Here is a 22,656-nt window from a genome sequence, read left to right as displayed (position 1 = left end):
TCGAAACAAACTGATTTAATTTGACTAAAATTTAAAAACTCAAATAGGATATTTAAAAACAACTGTAATGAGTTGTTTCTTAAGGTCTTGTTTCGTCTCTAAAAGCCATCCTCATTTCTCGGCCCACCTTGTATTTGGCCTCGAAAAAGGCAACATTATAAAAATTGCATTTTTCTGGCATCGCCAAGGTTAATCCGAGTTTCTCGCTTCAATTAAATTCTTCTCACAGGACCAACTCCCGTATGTGTTCTCGAAGGGTTATATATTTTGAAACATTTAGTCTTCCTAAAAAATTGCTTTTTTCCCGTTTTCAAATCCGAAATCAGGCAGCAAATATAAAAACTAAGCAAAACCCATTCCAAGTGACTATGCACACGAAAGTTTAACCCAAATATATTATACATGAACATTTAATACCGTTCATGTTAAAATTTACCATACCTGAGGTAGAGAAATTAGTTCCAAAGCGTGAACATAAAAAAACACACTGTATTAATGTTTAAATATGGACGCCAAATCGTTGCCATGGAACGAATTTTTCGCGAATAATTAAAGCGGTAGATTTTAAAATTATTAGCATTACCAAAACTTGGCGGCCACAGAATCAGCTTATGTTAGGAAAGAGAGAAAAAACGAACTGATAGGAGCGGCATTGGAGGTATGATCTCCACAGCATATCATCTTATATTCGGCCGGTTACGACCGAAATTGAAATTACTCGAATTATGAGACGTGCTGCCCGCACACATGATAAACAGAGTGAAATTAAAAAATGCACATCGAAATATTTACGAGTATGAACAACGTAACTCTATTCTTGTATCTCATTGTGTTCAGTGGTGTTATGGAACGTACCTATTTTTACAAGTGAGATATTACTCCGTATTTTTTTTATTGCAAGTTACGTCTGCATATTTTAAAATATTTTTTTCATTGCGAATGTATATATTAGAAATTTTTACCCACAAAAATTGATCAAAGTGTTATTTGACAATTATGTCTTTTCTAAACCAGTGACGGAACAGCGTTCCGGCACCAAGACATCATTGAATTATATTCTAATTTTTCCTCGGTTTGCTTTAGGGCATTAAGGTATGTATCGACTGCAGATCGCGTGATTTCCCTATTATCTCCCTGGGTAATTCTCTCTTCCCGTCCATTGTATATGGTTCCTCTATTCATCCAGCCACGGGGGAGAAATTGACATCGAAGGTTTGACACAAAAATCATGTTCATGAAGGTCTCCACGACATCAACAATGTAACACTCGAGAAAATCCCGCCAGCGGATACAACAGAGTGATATCGTTTTCACGACACCTATGATTAGGATAAGGCAGAAAACTTTTATGAATTAGTGATGATTAACTTTCAGCCAAGTGCAATCGCATTGCGTGAAAAATGAAACTGTACGCTAATGTAATTCTTTCGTGCATTGTGCGCATATATTTCATTCCACATTTGGTCTTTTTTCACCCTTTTGTAATCTTCGATCGTTACCTCTATGACATCTGTTTTTCGGCGGCGAACGACGCTGACTAACAGGAAATCAAGTATTTTCAAATCTCTAATTTGCAGTCTTTTGTGCACCTGAGCCAGCCAAAACCAACGAAATAACTGCTGCGGCTCGAATAGGGTGGTTTCCCTTTTATTTTTTTATTGCCTATATCGGAAGATTATTACTCCTGGAGTACGTATTTCACGCTTCTAGATTTTTAAATGACGATATCTATTTTTCGCGATTAAATGAAAAGTGAAAATTTTCAAGCGCGCGAAAACGCGACGGGTAAGGAAATCTCTCCGTGTGACGTATTTCTGGTTCCCCCTCCCGCCTTGTGAGGTGACCTTGATCGAGGCTCTGAGCGTTGATAGGACGCAGGATCCTAGAGGGTAGCTGAGTACCTTGCTGTCTGGTAGCGCTTGGCTTAAAAAAGGTTTATTAATACCTTATCAAACGAAGAAAACTTTCCGACCTTAGCCAGTTTTAATAGGTGATTATTAAGTCATGTTTCCCTGAGCTCTGCGCCTCATGCATGCATTGGTAATCTCAGACGATGTATAACTCCTATCTTCTCCTATAGAAACTAGGTCCCTGTGACGTCACGTGGAGTGGCATCGCATGGGCGCCAATCTGGCCCTTTTCAAATGAGGATAAAAATGGACCATTGCCATTCGTCAAAACCGGTATTTCTAAATCGAAATAATTTGTATATTATGAATACAGTAACTGTGGGTAACAAATCCCAATCAATGCCTTTCGGTTTCTTTGATGAAGGAAACTACCCTATTGTAGACGGTGCTCGTGGTACGCTGTTCTGCTAGTCGCACGTATTGCGGAAAATGCCGCTAGTCCGCGCTACCCTTGCCTTATTTTAGCAGGCATATTTTTGAAGACACACAATTCCTATGTGAGGTGAAGACAGATATTTCATATTTTACCAGGTGGGTTCCACACCACGAAAGGACTCATCCATAACTTGCGCTAGAATGGTGCGAATATAATGATGCAAAATGAATTTGCTCACGAAAGAAATTTTTTTAAGTTTGCGACAGTTAATAACTTTCATTTTTGCATTGATATTTAAAATGATGAGGCATTCTCAAACATTAGTATGGTAAGATATGAAGATATGGTAAACCAATCTTCGAATTGATAAATATTATCACAATAATTCTATTGAAAATTTATCCCACAAATATTTTCAAATTTTATTCATGGGTGATATGAGGTTTGACTCGTTAGTAAAGTGGATTCTCATACGATTTGTGAATTAAAGGCAAAGCCATGACGGGAAAACTATTCACATTTCTATCAGAAAATCATTTTTAACACAATGGCGATTCCTTTTTCTTGCACATACAGGAGCAAAATAATTATATTAATCCTCCATAGCTGCGCGGTAGCAATATGCTTATTAAACCAGCGAGACTGTTTAAACGGCCATACACATTTAGATAACCTTATGGGTTTAATCAATCTGAAAGTATAGAATACCTGTATGCTTAAAATATACAGTATAAACCCTTCATCTAAAGAAGTAGGATTTTAAATTTCAGATAACGATGTAACATGGAATAAAATTAATCACAGTTATTGATTTCATTTCAGTATTATAACTTTTTAATTCGAAAAATGTAACTTTTACACACATATATAGGCACATTATCGCAAGGATAATGTTTTCTTTTTGCATATAAACAAAGGAAGTTTAAACAGTAATCAGACACAGAGTATTGTGCAAAAATCAACCAATTTACTGTGACTGCCCGATCTGTTAATCAACTTCCCTCGTTCAATTGGTTCTGAACCATCATTAGATACAGTCAACCATCTGCCTACCAAGATAATTAGGAGGGTCTTTACAGAACTGGGGTCAAAGTTAAGTGGCAACATCAGTTAGCCTAATATGGCAAGTGCAACAGTTAGACCATCATTTACAGAGTGCTTTTCACAGTCCACCACTCTTCTGAACATTGATAAACTTTACATCGTTAATGGCAAAAAAGTTTTTATCTAATTACAAATACTTAACAATATATCATAAGAATGATACTTGAACATATCTAAGCAAAAAATTAAAATACCAAAATGCATAAAATTGCAAAATTAAATTTGGTTCAAGCTAAAGTTGAATATTTGTGCAGAAGTTAGATATCAGTTATATGCCTTAAGCCCTAATAAATCTAGCCAAGACAGTGTTTATTTACATGGAATTTTATCAATAACCATAGCAGATGACTGCAATGAGGCGAATAGGATCATCACTGCCAACAGTCTACACAAAACATATCACAACCAAACTCCCAATCAGAATCACATACAAAAATAGTAGGTAGTATTCCAATGACGCATTCTGTAAGTATATTTAACATTAATTCAGAGCCATCAGGAAAGAATAGCATTTTCCCCCGATTTGAGAAATGCGTGTACCATTTTCAAAAGGGGGAGACAATATTCTGACATTCGCCCGCCATAGATTTTTCCCCCTAAGCATTATCAAGGAATATTATGACCTCCCGTGGGTTACTTAGAGTTTTAATCGAATGATTCAACATTATTTGATACAAATTCACCAATTAAAGTTTACTGTAGTCATTAAAAGGCACTCAACTTGGAAGCCAAGGCAAAATTGTATCATATAATTGCATAAATTAAATTAAAAATTTAATATTTTAGTACAATTCAACATTCTTTACAATAAATTACTTCAAAGATATATATACGTAACGCAAAACTGTTCCTAACTCAAGATCAAGGCAGAAACTCAGGTCCCCTTTCACCTAACAATGCATAATTTCATGCCAAAACATTCTGTATCGTAAGATAACATACCAGAAGTAGTTACATTACCAACCACATAACCTGGAATGGAAAATAACATTACCAGTGGGTACTTTAAAAAATTAGTCTGCCTGAATAAGTTGTAGTGATAAAAATGTAACTATAACATTTACTTTTTCTTTCTATAACAGTTCATTCAAGGCAACGAGAGAATGATGCCATTTGACAGGTATTGCCCATGAGGCTCCATTCATCAAAAGGCTCTATTCACAAAGAGACACCCAGCTAGCGGCACCAACAGAAGGAGTTTTAAAGCCACATGTAAAATGATAGCCATGGCTATCATATATTCCATTTCCTGAGTAAATCAGCACCAGATTTCATCCACTCCTGCCTTCTGACAGTTAATTCAGAAACTTGATCAGAGATTGCGAGAACACATGCACCAATGTAAGCAGCATGATAACGATAAGGAGATGCGTGAACCTGTAACGGAAAATAACCATATCGTTAGGCACTTCATGCAAGTAATCTACCATTACACTACTTAGATACAGTCATTATCATCGGTATAGGGAGGGAATATTAGGGTCGAATCACAGCCTAGCATTCAGGATGTTATGGATTTTGTGACTAAATCACATTTCACATTGTCAGTTGGCTATAGTGTAAAATCAAGAATGCAAATTACTCCTTTTCTCATGCCATAACTGCGAGTTCTGGCCACTAGCAGATTCGTGAAATTGTGTGATGGGGACGATTGCTAGGAAGTTGAACTCCGCTCCTCCCTCCCGTTAAATACGTTAGTTATATGCTGAAGTTACGAATGATTTTTTCTGAAATAAAGTAAAACTTCACTTTTATTCTTTAAATCAGTGAGGGGCGGTCTGGAGTGATTGGGGGCCCTCAGCTGCGGCTCATGATGGAGCCCAACGTAAAGAGGAGTTCGGGGGTCCACCCCAGGAGAATTTTAGGAAACTTCATGCCTGGAAATGGATTGTGACGCTATCTGGCTCTTAAAAATCACATAAAAAGTAATGAAAAATAGCATATTCGTAAGAAAACATACTATGAAGAGTGAGCACTTCACAGATTATAACATTTAGTAATGTATGCATTATGGTTCTATTATATATTCAGGGAATTTTCTCCTTGAAACTGAAATGAAGTCTAAAAAAAACCTCTAAAGTAGCATTTTCGAATAACCCTTTGAAAAAGCATCAGCTTCTCTTTTATTTTCCGACACCTTTTATTTATGTTTATGTTATCTTTACCCTGAGTATGTTGTAACTGAAGCAACTAATGAAAACGTAGATTTTTATAATTGCGAAAAAAACTTTGGTTCAAGTGATCCGAGTCTTTTTTTATTACACCTTTCATGTACGCTTCACGATAGACGCGAGCGTTGTGGGGCCCTCGGCGATTGCCGACAGTAATTTATTTGCATTAAAATGTTACCTGGGCTCAAAATTGGATAAATTTTTCCTAACTAGCAGGCCTTAATTTTCTGAAATCGCGAAATGCGAGATTTTGCTGTACCAATCTCATCAGATATAGGAAATGAAATTTTGTTCGTTAGTTTCAATTATTCCATTAACACTTATTTCAAGACGATATTGTTATACTTTTCTTTTATTAAAAAAATAAAAAACTTTTAACATAATTTCTAAGTTATTTCCGTTTGCAACAAAGAAATTAAAATTCTTGATGGCAACAGGAAAGTGATCCAGCATGTGTTTGAAGGCACTATCGCTCCTATCCTTCAGGCATCGTTATATTCAGTCCACATCAAGTGAAAAGGGCTTCATTTACCGGGCCGCAATTTTATTACAGCGATTAAATCAATCCGCTCTTTATCTTTGCTCCTTTGATAGCTCTATTGCCCTTGAGCCCGCTCTCACAGGCTCTCGCTGGTCTGACTCATTGCGCAGAGCAAATATTGCAAAGTAGGTAATCGAGATATTTTCATCGTGGATACTGTAGAAGAATAGGAGAAAGAAATAAAACTAAGAGACCATTCAAATCAAAAGAGGGGAGTAGACATTTTTATCCGACAAAAGGGGAGCCATCTTGGCATTATTCAACTAAATCGCGTTTTATACTGTAGAGTTCAATCTATCAAATGAAAACTATAAGTTTGTTTAATCATTTAGGAGACCATGACTGGTGAAAACTAATTCATAATATCCCATTAACTCCCAAGTAAATGCAGCAACAAAGTAAAATGTTCTGCACAGTGGCGTAGCGAGGGGGGTCCGGGGGGTACGAACCCCTCAATCCCCCCAAGTATAAAAACACAATTATTTTCCTTCTTAAATTAAATAAAAATATTGACAAATCACGAATTTACAACAGATTTGTTTGACAAATGATGTTTTTAGATCATAAAAATTCTAAAATTAGTTTAAAACCCTCTACTCAGTACCATGTTTTACAAAAATTCACCCCCCTGATTTTGGATTCCCCCCCAAACGAAAATCCTTGCTACCCCACTGGTTCTGCATAAACAGAACATGTACATTGTTCACTCAGACGGAAAATCGTAATTCATTAAAATGACTCGGTAGAAAGATGGGAAATATTAGTTATAACGACAAAAAATATTTCTTATCGGCCGTTCTTCAGTCAGTTTGAAATAAGACAGCGAAAGTTGCCGCCCAATTTGCATGAGCTGGTGACGTCAATAGAGTCCCGTTTCATTTCCTCGCACAGGGAAAACCAATCATAGAGGGAAGGAATCGCTAACAAGAGAGTAAAGAACAACGAACCACACGAGGTCCATACACTACGCTGAGGGGGCGCGAGGCAGATGCGATGGAGGAAGGAGTAGCTGATAAGCGGTAACTTTCTCGGCATGAGCTCGTGGCGTCATCAACTTATCTGTGAAAGGGCTAAGTCCGTCAATTTTTCCCCACGATTAGATTGAGGAGCAGGCTACGGGTCGATAAACGAAAACGTATGGCTCTCTATATAATTTATATTATTGAAACTCTATCACAACCGACGGCAAAAAAATGGTGAAGAAGCCCATTTTCGGCGAGACATGATAGAAAGCACGAACCGTGACGTTGCAGAACATACAGCACTAATTCTTCAAAAATGAGAATAAGAAACCTAATTTTGTATTGAATGACCAAAAATTGTTTCTGCCGTTAGCAAAAAAAATTCACGACTGTACTTAGATTTGTACAAAAAAGCCCTCGGAAATAGCCCGATGAGTGACCACAGTGGTAGAAGTTCGCGTAAGACTATCATCGCGACGATTTACACAATGAATGGGAAATTCGTCACCAGCCACTATTTTCATGATTCAAGGGACTTTTTACAGTTTTGATTGGTAGGCATGGGGCTTAGAAAACTGATATACCCTCTTTGCAAGGCTCAAGTATACTTCTAGGATGGTTAGTGGTGTACGCAAGATTGCATCCGAAGAGAAGGGGTGATAAGGAACTAGGCTATCCAGCGGACTCGGATACACGGATTCAAGCACGTTGTTAAGAAAGCCACCTTTGATCAGATAAACATCTCTTTCCAAATATTTTCCGAGAGTAAAATGAATAAAAATGGTCAATTATTGCTGTCAAATATTGAGGTCAATTTTTCCGTGGTAAAATAAATGGTCACTCCCTTTCCCCTTCACTAATGCGGCACTGGAACAAGAGTGAGAGAGAGAGAGTATATGCCCAGCTAGGTGAACGACCAATTCACTTGACTACACAGAGCAACTCATAGATAGAATATGTATTTACTACAGCGTGGAAGAAGATCTAGGTTTCCACACAGATGTAACGACGACGTCGACAATAGCTCAGATTTATCATCTTAGTTAGCTTTGTTCGACCAAGAATAAAAAACCAAGATTTAATTGAATTTCGTTACCTGAAATCCAAAAGTCTATGCATGGTGCTTGATAGGTAATACATTTTACTTTTTCAATTTTTAAATATAAGTGCAAGTCATCATCATCACGTGAATTTTGCTTCATATTAGGAATCAGAAGTTATTCTGACTTCGCCAAATTATGCTCGATAGGCTAAATTTACAATTACTCGAAACCTTTATTACAGTGAATATTCGAAAGGGATTTGGGCGTTGGGAAGAATTACGAAACGGATTTCGACGAAATTAAAATGACGAATCCCCAAGGGTTCGGAAAGGAAACGTCTCACCGTCACTTGAACGCGTCGCGAATTACCGTCGATTTCTACATGAAAATCAGCTCCAAGCTTGTCCAAATTTGGAAATAATTATGAATCACCAAAGGTATCAATAAAAAAATACAATAATAATAAAAATATAAAAAGCGGGTGACATATATTGGCCACAAAATTAAAAGCAAATCATCATGCATGTTGATAACAAATCCAATTTTGATCAGTTAAACAAAACCTTCCAAGGATTTTTCAGAAAGGAAAATATGTAAAAGCTAAAAATGGTTATATATTGCCGTCAAAAAAATATTTGGCGAAAAAATCGAGACAAGAATGTGCTTACCTTAGGGGTTATGGAGGGTGGAGTAAGCTTATCAATCTCCAGAAGCAATCTGCTAGCAAATCCAGGAATCATTGTGACGCCGCCAGATAAGTAAATGCTTCTGATCATTTCCTTACGTATATCCATGCTACACTCCTGCGAAATACAAAAAAAAACGTTTAAAACAAAGGTCATATCACACTTCCTTCCGTAAAAAACATAAGCCTAGTACCTAAAACTCGGCTCATTAATGCCGAGATTCAGTCAACTATCTGGTCTAAATTACTGACCTACTTTCATTGAGCTTTAAAAAATGCAAATGGTTAAATAAATGGTGGATTAAGTTCAGAGAAGCAATGAACATATTCATTCCCACACTCCAGATTTCCGGGTTTTACAACTGACCGGTTACACGATTTTCGTTTTTTACGATCGCTAGCAATGACTATTTAAATCAGTAGATGCACCAATCATCACCGTGTTTTTAAAATTTACGATGGTGTTCCACCAAACAACTCCCAAAACAATTTGAGCTTATTTCCTTGTATTCCCACCTTGTATTCCCACCTCTCTGGAAATTCCTCTTCCTCAGTCAAGAAGTTTCCTCGCCTCACATTGAAACCATTTCCATGCCCACTTTTTTATTTAAAATTTTTTTGATGATTAGTTAAAATTTTTAGCATTACTTTAATTTGTTTTTGCGAGTTTCGTCTCACAGAAAAAATGTTTAAATAAAAAAGTGGACATCGAATGACTTAATTTCTTTCCCTAGCACATCTGTTTTCGGAGGTATGGAAGTTTAAGGACTGCTTTTCATTCGAATATTTCACACTCTGAAGAAAATGGAACTTACCTGAATTCCTTTGTGCACCATTTTGTGGACCCCAATATTATCATGACCCCAAATGTCCGGATTGAAAAGTCCTTCAGGGGCGTGGAATCGGGCGATGTCCAGGGATATGGAGCTGTAAAAATAAATGAGTAAATATACTCGAGACATCTGAGATGCATTGAAATCAGCAAACAGTAAATCACAAAAAAGAAAAAGTCATTTCATTCGGGAATATATTTTAATTCCAGGATTAAGAAATTTATTCAAACCGTTGTTTTCGATTTCGAAATGGAAACACATCGAAAAAATATAATTAGCCAGTCATCCACAAGAGGTACACAATAGCCAGGCCACAGCGGGTGGTTAAATTACGAGAATAATACTTCACTTGAAATTCTGCTAATACATCACATTAACTGATGTATTTAAAAGTCAAAGCTCACCTCGTACAGTACGAGAAAGAGAGCGAAAATCTACAAAGAACAGTTTCACGAAAAAGGCCGTAAGAAAAAATAAACTTCCCTAAAAACGAACAGCTTGATAACAAAAGAGTGAATTTCACTGAAATTTGCTCCAAAAATTACCCAAATTTTGCATATGGACATCATTTAGGTATCTAAAATAACTTACAGGATGGCTGAATTCAAATAAAAATGAAATATGTTTCCAGCATTCAAAAGTGATATCATATCATCCTCTACCATAGATCAGCTGAAAATTTACAAAAATCATAGATATAATAATATATCGATTTCGAAACGATTGCGGTGCGGCCTTTCCTCGATCATGATAGGCCACGCAAAATTGATGATTATAGCTATTATTTTAGACCTGTGTCACTTTCAGAGGTCGCCATTAGACGTTTCTATATTCTTAAAAAAGAAAATAAGATATCAATTGAACTGCGAATCAAAATGGAGGGGATAAAAAAATAAGAAATACTCACTCAACATTAAAATTAGCATCACAGTACACTTCCTTGATTGAGATCTCCTTCTTCACCTTCTCGATGTCATTCATTGCTTCTTTATGCTCTGATGAATAGTTTTGTGCACAGTAACACAGATTTTCCACAATGTATCTCACTAAGTATGTCTCTACATCAGAAGGAAAGGAATAGTTTTTCTCGTTAAGTAACTGCTTCAGCATCTCAATCACTTGATGACTACCGTAAGGCGTTCTTGAGACACCTCTTTCAAGTATGTAGCCTAAAAAGAAAAAACATTGCATTAGAGCATAGATAAATGTTATTCTTCTTCACGATAATTCAGAAAAAAGAGTCCTAAGTATAAAACAAAAAGTTCAAAAACGGAGAATAAAAAAATCCACATATTAATGGCACCAGCCCTGATAGAATTCAAGTGATCATTACGACTTGCTTAGGAGCATCGCCACATTCGCGATATTTTGCTCTGGGGTGTTTTCAAAAACATATTTTGTTTCCGCCACTTCAGTACAAGCTTTCAAACCAAAGATTAAACTATTTCATAACTATGACAGACAAGCGATGTCCGCGTGAGTTCCTCATTAATGATGGTCTTCAAAAAGTCTACTAAGTTATTCACGAATCGCATATCAAATATAAAATATCTGAGGCGAAGAATGGGAGGTAGATTTCCTTACCTTCACTGATAGGAATCACATCAGTTCTTTCTCCAATATCAACCACAATTCCACTTCTGGCATTATACGCATAGAGCGTCAACACCGACTGATGGCTCACACTGAGACTCTTGACTCTCCACTTTTCAAACATAGTATTCACTATGCTAGAAAGCGTATGAGAATTAAATGAGCGAGGAACACACAAGAATACATTATAGTCTTCTGGCTGGACGGCAAGCATGCTGAACACCTTTTCAATCAAGCCATAGCACCCATCAAGATCCACGGAATACTGAAATAAAACACCAAATTAAGCGTTAGTAATGATAGGTGTGAAAAAACATGAAGCTCGGGCAAAGCGATGATTAAGGATTACATCGAACCGATCAAAAATATTTCATAAAGACATTCAAAGGAAAAAAATGGAAAAAAGCCATAGTTACTTTACAATAGTAATACATTTAGAGCTGAGAAATGAAGTAGGATGGCACTATTTAAATTTGTATATCAAAACATATTCTGTGCGCCAAGCACTCGAACAAAAGTGCAGCAAAACAAATTTTGTCACCTTGGTGAAAAAGCCATAACTGATAGTTTCCTGATCAACATCAAAGACAACCAAAGTACTGCTCCACGATAAATAGAGTCACAGGAAGAGTTCTTGGGAGTTACATGTTCTGGGGAACCTCATTTTAGATAGTGGAAGATAATAGTTGAGAACAAAATTCCGCATTGCGAGACATACAATACAGATACTACAAAATTATTTCGAATGTGTTGTAATAGAAACACCTCAAAACAATAGATATCTTCATGGGAAAATAGATTTTTCTCCTAGCTATTTACACCGAACATATTTAGCAATCAATTACGTAATCGATCCCTTCATTAGTCAAAGTGAAAATAAAAGTTCTACGCAGAATTGTAGCTGTGGGAGGAACAATGGGGATATTGCGTGAATAAATAAATATTTATTGTGCTCTAGGATTACCCATAAGAGCAAAAAATTGATTGAGACAAGACAAAAAACACGTACCATATGCTGCTCCGAAAACAAATATCATTTTGACAAAATATTTTATCATAAAATTTGCCAGCAACAGCGAAGAGGAGTCTGGACGTCGTTTGGAAAGAGCATTTGTTAAGAAGACGCATTACTACCGCTCGACCGGTCTTTATTCGCTGCTTTTACTTGTTTAAAACCACAGTTATCACCTTAAAGTATTCAGTACGCATAGGAGAGACCATCTTTATCACATTGTTGTATGAAATGAACTTTTCACCGCGGCATTATCTCGGATGTACAATTCTGACGAGAAAAATACAAAAAAACGTAACAAATAAATTTAAATCCTTCATTTTTCTAATGATAACTCAATGTTAAAAAAAAGTGGCACGTCGAGAAAAAAGGCAAATTGGACCGGTTGATCAGGATGCTCTCCTGAGTTGTACCATTAATGAGAGAGATCGCTTAGCCTGTGGCTTCATCACTCAGGAAGCTCCGATTGGCTAGAGATTTGAACTTAAGGATGCAAACAAACTAAGGGATTTTTTTGCAATTTTTTTCAGCTAAATTCGGGAATGCATGGTCAGCAATGTGGTTTTTAGTTGCTTCTCCCAGATTCTGGACGTGATCTTGTAACTTACCATTGGTTTTATTGCTTGTTTTACATCCCCAACCCCCGTTCCCCAAAGTCCCCCAACCACTTTCTGTCCACCTAATTCCAATGAAGAAGGATTTACATTTGATTTTACCTCCCTTAATTTATAACTAACCCTAAGCCCCTAAACATTTTTTTCCAATTATTGACACCTTTTTATCCTTGGATAATCGGTACACACGGAATTGAGGATCTGAAATGTGCGCCGTTGCTGCGATATGATGATGTACCCTGCTAGACGAAACTGTTCGTCCCTCACTCACTTCGTGATCAAATCTGACGGTTAGTTTGGATAGGTGAGGGCACGGCTCACCTCGAACTAAGCCACAGGCGTGTGAGTTTCACACATTCAGTATTGGGGACCACTTAATTTTTCTTTTCGGGCTCAGTTCAGTTTTAGAACATGGAACATTTCCACACTCCATCACGCATGAATCCTCGGATTTTATTCTATACGTGATATGCTTCTATGTGTATTGACACCTGAACATTAAGTATGGGGACTCTGTATACTGATACTCAATGCTCAGGAGAGGAAGAAAAATGTTTTCTTTTTCCCTCAGAGTTTATGGCGCCACTTCCGCTTCTCAATGAAACTTAGTTTCCGTTACTTCTTTTGTTGCCTTTGGCTACGCACAGCAAATATTTCGATTGTGCGTGAACACATAAGCACTCAAGGGGAGAGGTGTCTTCTATATTCAAATTTATCATTCTGTTTCCATTTATGTCGATATGACACATTGCCATTAATAAAAGGATATAAAGCAATTTCAGTGAATTTGCGAAAGTTATAAACATCTAAATAAAATCAAAAACGAAAGAATGATCTGAAAAAATATGAGTTCAGCAACTCGCAACGAGGACGAAATATTTACGGCGCGAGGCCAAAGACAACAAAAGGAGTTAGGGACATCAAGTTTCCCTGAGAAGCAGAAATGGTGCAAAAACCTTGTCCTAAAACTTTTGAGAGTGACCGTAATTTTCCATACTCAAACAGAAGCAAAAAATATTTTCAAAATATGATACAAATAAATGGAACTATTCCTAATCACCAAAATAATAGCACCTATGCGATTAATCTCATGCAATATCTTCCAGAATAGATAGGGTATACAATATACAGGAGCTCAGCACGGTGGTGGCGACAAAGCAGCGCAGAAAACTTTTAAGAGTTCTCTCGAAACAGTCAACTTGTCAGGAAATAAAGGCGAAGTTAATAATCTACATTCAGAAAGATATTATAAAAAAATACATTGGCTTCTCCTCATAGGCGTACCCAGGGGGGGCAGAAGGGGTTAGCCGCCCAACCCCTCAGAACCAAAAATCCCATAAGTCTTTAAGAAAAATCCGACTGGGTTGAAACGAAAGTTTTGAACAAATTTTCTTTACACCCACAAAAAATGATATAAGTAAAAGACCTGTCACTAAAATAAAAATCTTTTTTTAAGCAAGTACTTTTAAAAACCAATAAAGAGCTGTTATATCCTCTAAATGTTCGTTTCATTCACCTTTTCCGTACTAAAATATTACGACTTGACAAGCCCCCCCCCCTAGTTTTGATCCTGGGTACGCCCTTCCTTCTCCTCCATTTATGTTGGCATGAAATTAAAAGATCCTGATAACTTCAGGGTAGAATTTATTTTTAAATTAAAAAAACAAGACTGTCCTAGTGTAAAATATTAAAATTTCATATATACCAAGTATTTTAATAAAATTTCCAATGGCAATTTGTAACTTTTAAGTTCGGCGAATCAATTATACAGCGCGTCGACTGTTCTTTCACGGCAAGAAATTAAAGGTAACATTCAAAAATGAGGAAAAATAAAATAAAGTAAGTGTCACCGATTACCTTGGTTATCTTTGCTGATGGCCTAATTGGGAAACACATCCGAGATTCAGATCTGACAACGGGTGATACAGCATCCAGACCATACCACCTTTCATTTGTCTCCTTGTGCACAGCCATCACAGACGGGAAAAATATTTGCGGGAAAGAGGCTGCAATGAAAAATGTTAAATCAATGGCACACTTTGATGAAAAAGAAAGCAATCACTAATGCTGTTTTAAATGGCCTACAGAAATAGTGCTGTAAATGCTCTCTTCTTAGAGAATCGTCTATTAAGAGAGAATCTGCACGAAAACTTAACACTTGCACTGGCCATCAGGGATCGCAGGCAACTGCTCATTGCGGTTAAAAGAAATAAATAAGAATACCAATATATGTGAAGTATGGTTCAAAAATTACTATCTCATTAAAATATATGATTCAAAAAAAGTTATATTCACGCATTCTCTATGTGCCCGGAATCATTACTCACATGTTTACCATAGAATTGGTGAATAATATAGGAGTACCTACAGGGTACTGCATGGTGCTCCGTTAAAATTTAATGGGAGGGGTAAGTATGGAGTATCGAAATGAATGAAGTAAAATGATTAACTTAGGACAAATATCCGTTCGACCAGACAGAAGTAGGCACCCGCTACTAGAATTCTCAAAATGAGGATAGTGAACCAAAATGTAAGTGCTTACGTGACCGTTCTTTAGTCCCAAAGAAAGATAATATTGGATAAAGGGGAGGATGATGATTTTAAGGATATTTCTCTCTCTCTTTACATAAAATTTATAAGGAGAGCTGGCGCTTGAGGTTAAGGCGGTCGAGGAGCCATCAAGCTTGAAAGGCTGGACACCCCCCGTTTAAAGCTCCTATCACAAAATTCAGAGATCTTTCTTCGATATCTATCGATCACTGCCCTGCAGTGACCAATCCACGGAACTTAATGAAGCATTGTAGGCAAAAGTTCGCTGTCCGCTAAAATCTGGTGCGTCGGATTAGAAAGGGCGGCAACAAGGAATTTCCCTGAGAAAGGGGGAGGAGTAAACTCTCATGGAGAGGCACAGAAGTTTTGAAGTAAGTAGACCTTTGCGTCGCCGACGCCGAGCAAATAAGATCAAACACTTCGTAACTCCTCAATTTGAAATCTTTAGTGAGTAATTCGCGCCGTAGAGACAATGTGCGAGGACGCCGGGGCGCGGCGCACGCCGCAAATAATACCCCCGGACGCCATCGAATTTTTATTGTCGGCGCACGTGTCTATTTTAAAGATGGGGTTGGGGAATTTGGAATGCCCCGCAGTATGAGGATGACTAAGGAAAAGGAGACCTGATGGGGAGGGTGGGCGCCCTCTGGCGTCAATGGGCGGTAAAAACAGGGGTGGCCCAGATTCTACACTCAGGAAGGCGAAAATGTTCTAGATATATCCCAACTGGTATGCCAGGGGGATAAGCGCTTAGTACCATTACCTAGGACGTTGAGCTGCAATCCCTTGAAACCTCAAATGGTGGTCTCACAATCTCCTTCGCATTTATTTAGATTCTTCAAACGAAATTTTCCACTTTCCATCTGCTTACAGTCTCACTAATATGGCTGCGGACGATTACTAGCCTTAAGGTGAATTTACGAGACTGTCGCTTCGCAATTCAGAAAACAAAAATTGGATCGTTGGATATTTCTTTTTTAAATGCCATTTCATACTGGTTTCCCGGCCGAGCCTAAAGCTACCAAGTGCGTCCACCGGGTTGCGGATGGTGGATTTACCTCTAGATAAAGAGGTTAGCTGCGAGATTAGCGCGTTCACTCGTCGAATAAACAGTCGCGGACAAAAAGCGTCGGCGTTCTGAGAGGGGGTTGGTCTATCCATGGGTAAGACAGGCCAGATTAAAATGATACCGAAACTTATGAAGATGCCGTGACTGCGTAATTGAAGGCCACCAGCAATAGGTTAGTTTCCTTCATCAAAGAAAACGAAAGGCATTGATTGCGATTCGTTACCCACCATTAGTGTATTCATAATACACAAATTATTTGGTTTTTGAAATACTGGTTTTGACGAATGGCAAGGGTCAAATTTTATCCTCATTTGAAAAAGGCCAGATTGGCGCCCATGCGATTCCACTCCACGTGACGTCACAGGGACCTAGTTTCTACACGAGAGGATAGGAGTTATACATCGTCTGAGGTTACCAATGCATGCATGAGGCACAGAGCTCAGGGAAACATGTCTTAATAATCACCTATTAAAACTGGCTTAGGTCGGAAAGTTTTCTTCGTTTAATAAGGTATTAATAAACCTTTTTTAAGCCAAGCGCTACCAGCCAGCAAGGTACTCAGCTACCCGCTAGCATCCTGCGTCCTATCAGCACTCAGAGCCTCGATCAAGGTCACCTCACAAGGCGGGAGGGGGTACCAGAAATGCGTCGCACGGACTTTTTCCCATCATTCCTACTTACGCGTCGCGTTTTCGCGCGCTTGAAAATTTTCACTTTTCATTTAATCGCGAAAAATAGATATCGTCATGTAAAAATCTAAAAGCGTGAAATACGTACTCCAGGAGTAATAATCTTTCGATTTAGGCAATAAAAAAATAATAGGAAACCACCCTATTGTACCTCTCATCATCCAGGGTAGAGGGCAGCAGCTCTTCTCCACCTTGGAAAGGGGCGTAAGATTTAATACTCTTAGGGATATAAATGGAGACTAATGATTGAAAACGAAGACAAGGAGAAGCGATGGAAATAATATCTTCATGAGTTGTCCAACGGAAACAGCTTAAGAACGAAAGCTATCGAAAACGAAAGGGAAGTGGATAAAGATGGCATGAGAGCCCCAATTTTAAGGTCAGAATTTGATGCGTCAGTTAGAGACCTTCGGTTGAATAAAGCATCTGGAGCTGAAGATATTCCAGTAGAGCCAAATAAAAATGCAGGAGAAAATATTTTAAAGCAGCTGCAAAAAATCGTAACTGAAATGTTCAACAGGTGAGTTACCAAAAGACTTCGAGAGGAATATTTTAATCCCAATTCCCTTGAGGAAAAGATCGGAGAACTATGAACATTTTAAGACCTTAAGCCTGACTGCACATGCGTCGAAGGTACAGACAAGGATCATCTATAGAAGAATATAATGAAGAGCAGAAGAATAAATGCATGAGGACCTAATCAGACTCAGAAAAGCAAAGTAACAAGGGGAGTAATTTTCTCCCATCAGCTGCTCCTAGAGAAGGGAATGTAAAAGAATAAGCCCACATTCTTAGCGTTCGTGGACTTAGAGAAGGCGTTTGACAACCTGGATTGGGGCTCAATGCTTGGAATCCAGAAAGAAATTGAGCTCTTTACAATGACAGGAGAATCATCCACTGTTCATACAAAAACCAAGTGGCGATGATCAAATCAGGACCCAGATGTGAAGAAGCAAGGATTGGGGAAGAAGTGAGAAAAGGCTGTGATTGGTCACCCGTAATTTTCAAAGTTTACATTGAGAAAGCCATAAATAAAATTAAAGAAAATGTCTCAGGAGAAAAATGAAGAATTTTCCATGGAAAAAAATTAGCATGCTACGATATGCAGATGACAAAGCTATCATAGCAAAGACAAAGAAGGATTTGAAAAAGATTCTGGTTAACATGGATAGGCTAATGGTAGATATCAGCTGAAAATAAGCACAGAGAAAACTAAGATATAAGTATGCAGCAGAAAAGAAGAATGCAAGACTGACATCAAAATAGGGAAACGTAAACGAGAAGAGGCGAATGAGTTATGTTATTTGGGAAGCCGAATATCTAACCATATAAGAAGCATGAAAGACATTATCAGCTGCATAGCCCAGGCTAAGAGAGAATTCCACCAAAAGAATGATCTACTTACAGCGAGAAATTTAATCATAGAAGTAGGTAAGGAAACGGTTTATCAAAGATTACATTTGGAGTATACTTTTCCACAGAAGTGAGTTATGGGCAATGGCAGCCGAGGAGAAATCACGGGTATAGGCTTTCGAAATTTGGTGCAACAGAAGAATGGTGGGGATCAAATGGATCGACAAAGTAATGAGGAACACCTCACAAGGGTAGGGGAGAATTCTGATGAAAACCTTTATAATAAGACGGAACAAAACCAAATATGGAGACATGACAGCCTGCTGAATACAATCGCCGAGGGAAAAATAGATGGCAAGAACGGAAAAGAAGATCTACAATAAAGTATATGAAAGAGGTGAAGTAGGATGTGAGAAAGAAGAAATGCGTAGGTCTGAAAAGATTAGCTGATAGGAGAATTTAGTGGAGAGCTGCGTCAAACCGATCTTAGGATTGTTGACCATGATGACATACTGGTCAACAAAGGCACAAATTCCTACGATCCAGGGAGTTCAGCAAAGGATAATTTTGCATTTCGCACGTTGGAGTAACTGAACTAGCATGCACGCGCAATGCTTCAAAATTTGAAAATGTCTGAAATTATTTGGAGATAAGAAACAGTTTTAAGCGCAAAACAGGTACTTACGTTGGGTGGTAAGGACTCCAGCTCTCAAAGAACAGCTTCCCAAATCGATGATGATAGTGTCTTTAGTACAGCTAGGTCCATTTATAAGACTAACTGGCTGCGCGTATGTTGACTCATAGTTCTCCACCACCTGCGTCTGGAGTGCAGTCATCCACGCATTCGATTCAACCTCATTTGGGCACTTCACAACCACATAATGACCTTTCTGAAAAGAAAATAACATGCAAAATATAATCCACAAGAAATTTAAAACATAGGGGAGAGTTGCCTATATTGTACCGGCTCTTAATTCGTTCCTCCTCGGTAAAACGGAAGGACGTGGAATATTAAGACTTCAGTCGTGTGCAGCTTCGACTAGGTCTTACAAGACGCCAAAGTAAAACTCGCCATCTTAGTGCGTTTGAGAACGTTCTGTGTGTGTGAGAGAGAGTAAAATATTTTGCAGTTTTAAAGCAATTACACTGTTATGCAAAAAAAGTTCAAAAAATGCCCGGCTACTATTTAGGGTGTTTGCTACTATTTAGACTAATTTTGGGTCGCTGAATCCGAAAATGAGACACGTTTTTTTCTATCACCCTCCATTTTTACGGGAAACCCCTAAATTAAGGAAAACAACCCCGAATCTAAACTTATCGCTTTTCAAGGGACTTTTACTAATGATATCTGCTTCTGATTGAAAAAAAACTAACGTTTTACGGCTATCAGGGTCACGAGAGAGACAAACTTGACTGGGGTTGAAAATTGAAAGAGAAAACTTTAAAAACATTGAAATAACAACTATTCTTCGCTTTTTATTGCATATGATATGGTAGCTAATGGAAAAGTTTTTAAGATATGAATACACTGTTCACCCCCCCATCTTGTAAAGGATTAATATAACATTAAATATAAGAGGGGAAGGGGGTAAACGAGGGGGTATTGGAGGTGGTATAAAGAGCTGCCACAAAAATCTGGATTATAGGTTTCCTTTAAAACAGTAGCATATCCAACAGGAACCGAAGGTAAATCGTGGCCGTTGTTAAGTAAAAAACCCTTAAATTTGTCTTCGACGAGTCGATGGATAGTCTCCATTGGTCTGGATCATTCGTAATCGCTAATTCCCTCATCAGTCCTGCAATATTAGTGCAGAAAATCCGATCATCATTTTCATCAACCGTTGAAAAAAATTGAGTGAGGGTTCACTGTCTGCCTCTGTAATAAGAAACATTCACACTATCGGGAAAAAGATTCCACTACTGTAAATGCGAACCAAGAAGTTGTGCTTTACACTTTGGTAAGTCTAAATCTTGTATTAGATCACTTAGGTCCTCTTGTGTTATGGGATGAGGTGCCCTTTTTGACTTGTCTGGGGTTCTTCCACATCAGGACTGTAATCTTCATCTCGGCGGCTAGGATCTGATTCCTCTTCCGGTGTACCTTCGTTCACTAAGACATCAGAATCATCGAGGTTGCTACCCATACAGCAGAAACGGTCGCGAACTGGCATGTAGGCCGTGTATTACACGTGTTTTAACTCGCATATAAGGGTCAAGGGAGTTGGGCCAAATTTACACAGCAAGTACACTTGTAAAAATGGGCGGATTCTCGACTTATTCCTTACACCAAATTTCGACTCATTGTCAGTATAGACGAGTAAATTTCTCCCTGTCCTGTATGGGTAGTAGATTGAGCTTTAGGGATAGGAGTAGCATCACTATGCTTCACCGGGTGAATTGCTGACGGTAAATTCGGATAAATCATTTGAGGATTTTTTTTTAACCCATGGTGTAGGTTTGGAAAAAATAGCAATCCGTTAAACGGATGGGTTCAACTGGGTTCAACTCAAACTATTGGCACTCCGAAATTTAGGGAACGGTTTCCCCAGTTTAGCCATTCACAAAGACTTCTATGGCCACTGCAACAGAATTTAGGGGCCCACGATTTGTCTTGGTCACTAATTTTACACCCGAAATAAAGTTCATTAGATTTCCGAACAATTGCAGTCATCGCTTTACTTTGGTCTTTGAACACTAAATCTCCACAGGTGTTACAAAATGAATTGGGATGATTCTTGCAAAATCGCGGAATGATCGCGAGAAAAGACTTTATCGCTCCAAAAATAAAACGCTAAATCGAACACACGCTAGAAAAATAAAGAAAGAACTTAGAATATTATAAACCGACACGCAGGAAAGAGTTTGACGTACTGAATAGACCACTGGTTTATTTCATAGATGAACATCAGCAAGTGCGACTGCCAACACACATGAAGACACGTTAAAATGTGTTCAAGCGTATCAAAACATGTGGTGAGTAGCTTTTACTGTGTATTTCCCAATTTTCCCAATGTATTTACGATGCATTTCCCAACATTTTCCAATGCTTTTAATGGAATGGTCTCAGCTCTTACATTAAAAGTAAGTATGGACAACGAAGTCAAATCATGAGCCCCCGAACGATAAGTTTAGATACGGGGTTGTTTTCCCTAATGTAGGGGTTGCTCGTAAAAATGGAGGGTGATAGAAAAAACGGAGGTCATTTTCGGATTCAGCGACCCAAAATTAGCCAGAAACACCCTAAATTGTAGCCGGGCATTTTTTTAACTTTTTTTGCAGAACAGTGTTATTTCTCCACGTGGCTAAGGGAGTAACAATAATAAGGTAAATGGAAGCAAACTATTACTTATTAGCGGAAAATACAATTATAAACCTCAGTTTTCACGAAAATATGATTAATTAAATCTTATGGTTAGTTTGGAAGGAAGTAACGAAGAAAAAATGACGGAGTTGCCTATAATGTACCACTTTGAGTTTCCCATACTGTACCGGTACAATTTAGGACACCATAGTGCTTTTCAATGATGATTTAACTGTATTTTACATGCAAAGATATTTTTAAGTTATGTGCTATTGTTAATGTTATTCATTCATAATTTGCTATTTACCGTGGGTAACTAATTCACATTACAGTATGAGTCTCAAAGCAAAATATGGAAAGTGGAGCGTAGATGATCTAAATTTAGCCGTAGCAGCATATTTGAATGGGGATATCTCCAATTCTCAAGGTAAAAGCAAGAGTAGCTTCTAGTAGAGCTCCATGATCTGGTCAGGGAGCCTGTGAGTTGACGAGTAGTCCATATAAGGAAAAACTCAGAATAGCGGAGGAGTGGAAAGCCAAACCTTCAAAATTACCCTTGCTAAAAGGAAATCCTTTTGTGACACTGCAGTGAGACCACAAAAGAAACCAAGGGATGGAGCTGCGGTAGAATGATATTGTGAATGTGCGAGGAAGATAAAATGGAAGAGATGATAAGGTGTATAAAACATCAAATATTTATTCATGCCAAAAGCGCGTAGGTGGGAAAAGATGTGAAAAGGTTTCCCTTTAATGTCTATAAATAAATGTATTGACTAGCAAGGTACAGTAAAATCCTTATAATTATATTTATCTGAACTGCAATGGATTTATATGGTTTCAGCCACATAAT

The 22,656-nt window shown here is 38.0% G+C and overlaps 1 protein-coding gene across 3 annotated transcripts in view; it reads right to left on the bottom strand.

The window, feature by feature from the left end:
- Positions 1–3,090: 3,090 nt before the first annotated feature.
- LOC124171003 (actin, cytoplasmic-like) overlaps positions 3,091–22,656 on the bottom strand; it is a 121,393-nt gene continuing 101,827 nt past the window's right edge. For all 3 annotated transcript variants that reach the window (XM_046550119.1, XM_046550120.1, XM_046550121.1), the window contains 7 exons: positions 19,191–19,395; positions 14,702–14,850; positions 11,210–11,483; positions 10,533–10,794; positions 9,608–9,719; positions 8,776–8,910; positions 3,091–4,767 (listed from right to left, as the gene is read on the bottom strand). In XM_046550119.1, coding sequence (XP_046406075.1) covers positions 4,624–4,767; positions 8,776–8,910; positions 9,608–9,719; positions 10,533–10,794; positions 11,210–11,483; positions 14,702–14,850; positions 19,191–19,395 — 1,281 coding nt within the window. In that variant the 3' untranslated portion in view covers positions 3,091–4,623. The remainder of the gene's footprint in view (positions 4,768–8,775; positions 8,911–9,607; positions 9,720–10,532; positions 10,795–11,209; positions 11,484–14,701; positions 14,851–19,190; positions 19,396–22,656) is intronic.

Source organism: Ischnura elegans, chromosome X (genome assembly GCF_921293095.1).
Source record: "Ischnura elegans chromosome X, ioIscEleg1.1, whole genome shotgun sequence".
NCBI lineage: Eukaryota > Metazoa > Arthropoda > Insecta > Odonata > Coenagrionidae > Ischnura > Ischnura elegans.
The sequence above is the reverse complement of the archived record's forward strand: the minus strand, read 5'-3'. Positions and strand labels throughout refer to the sequence as shown.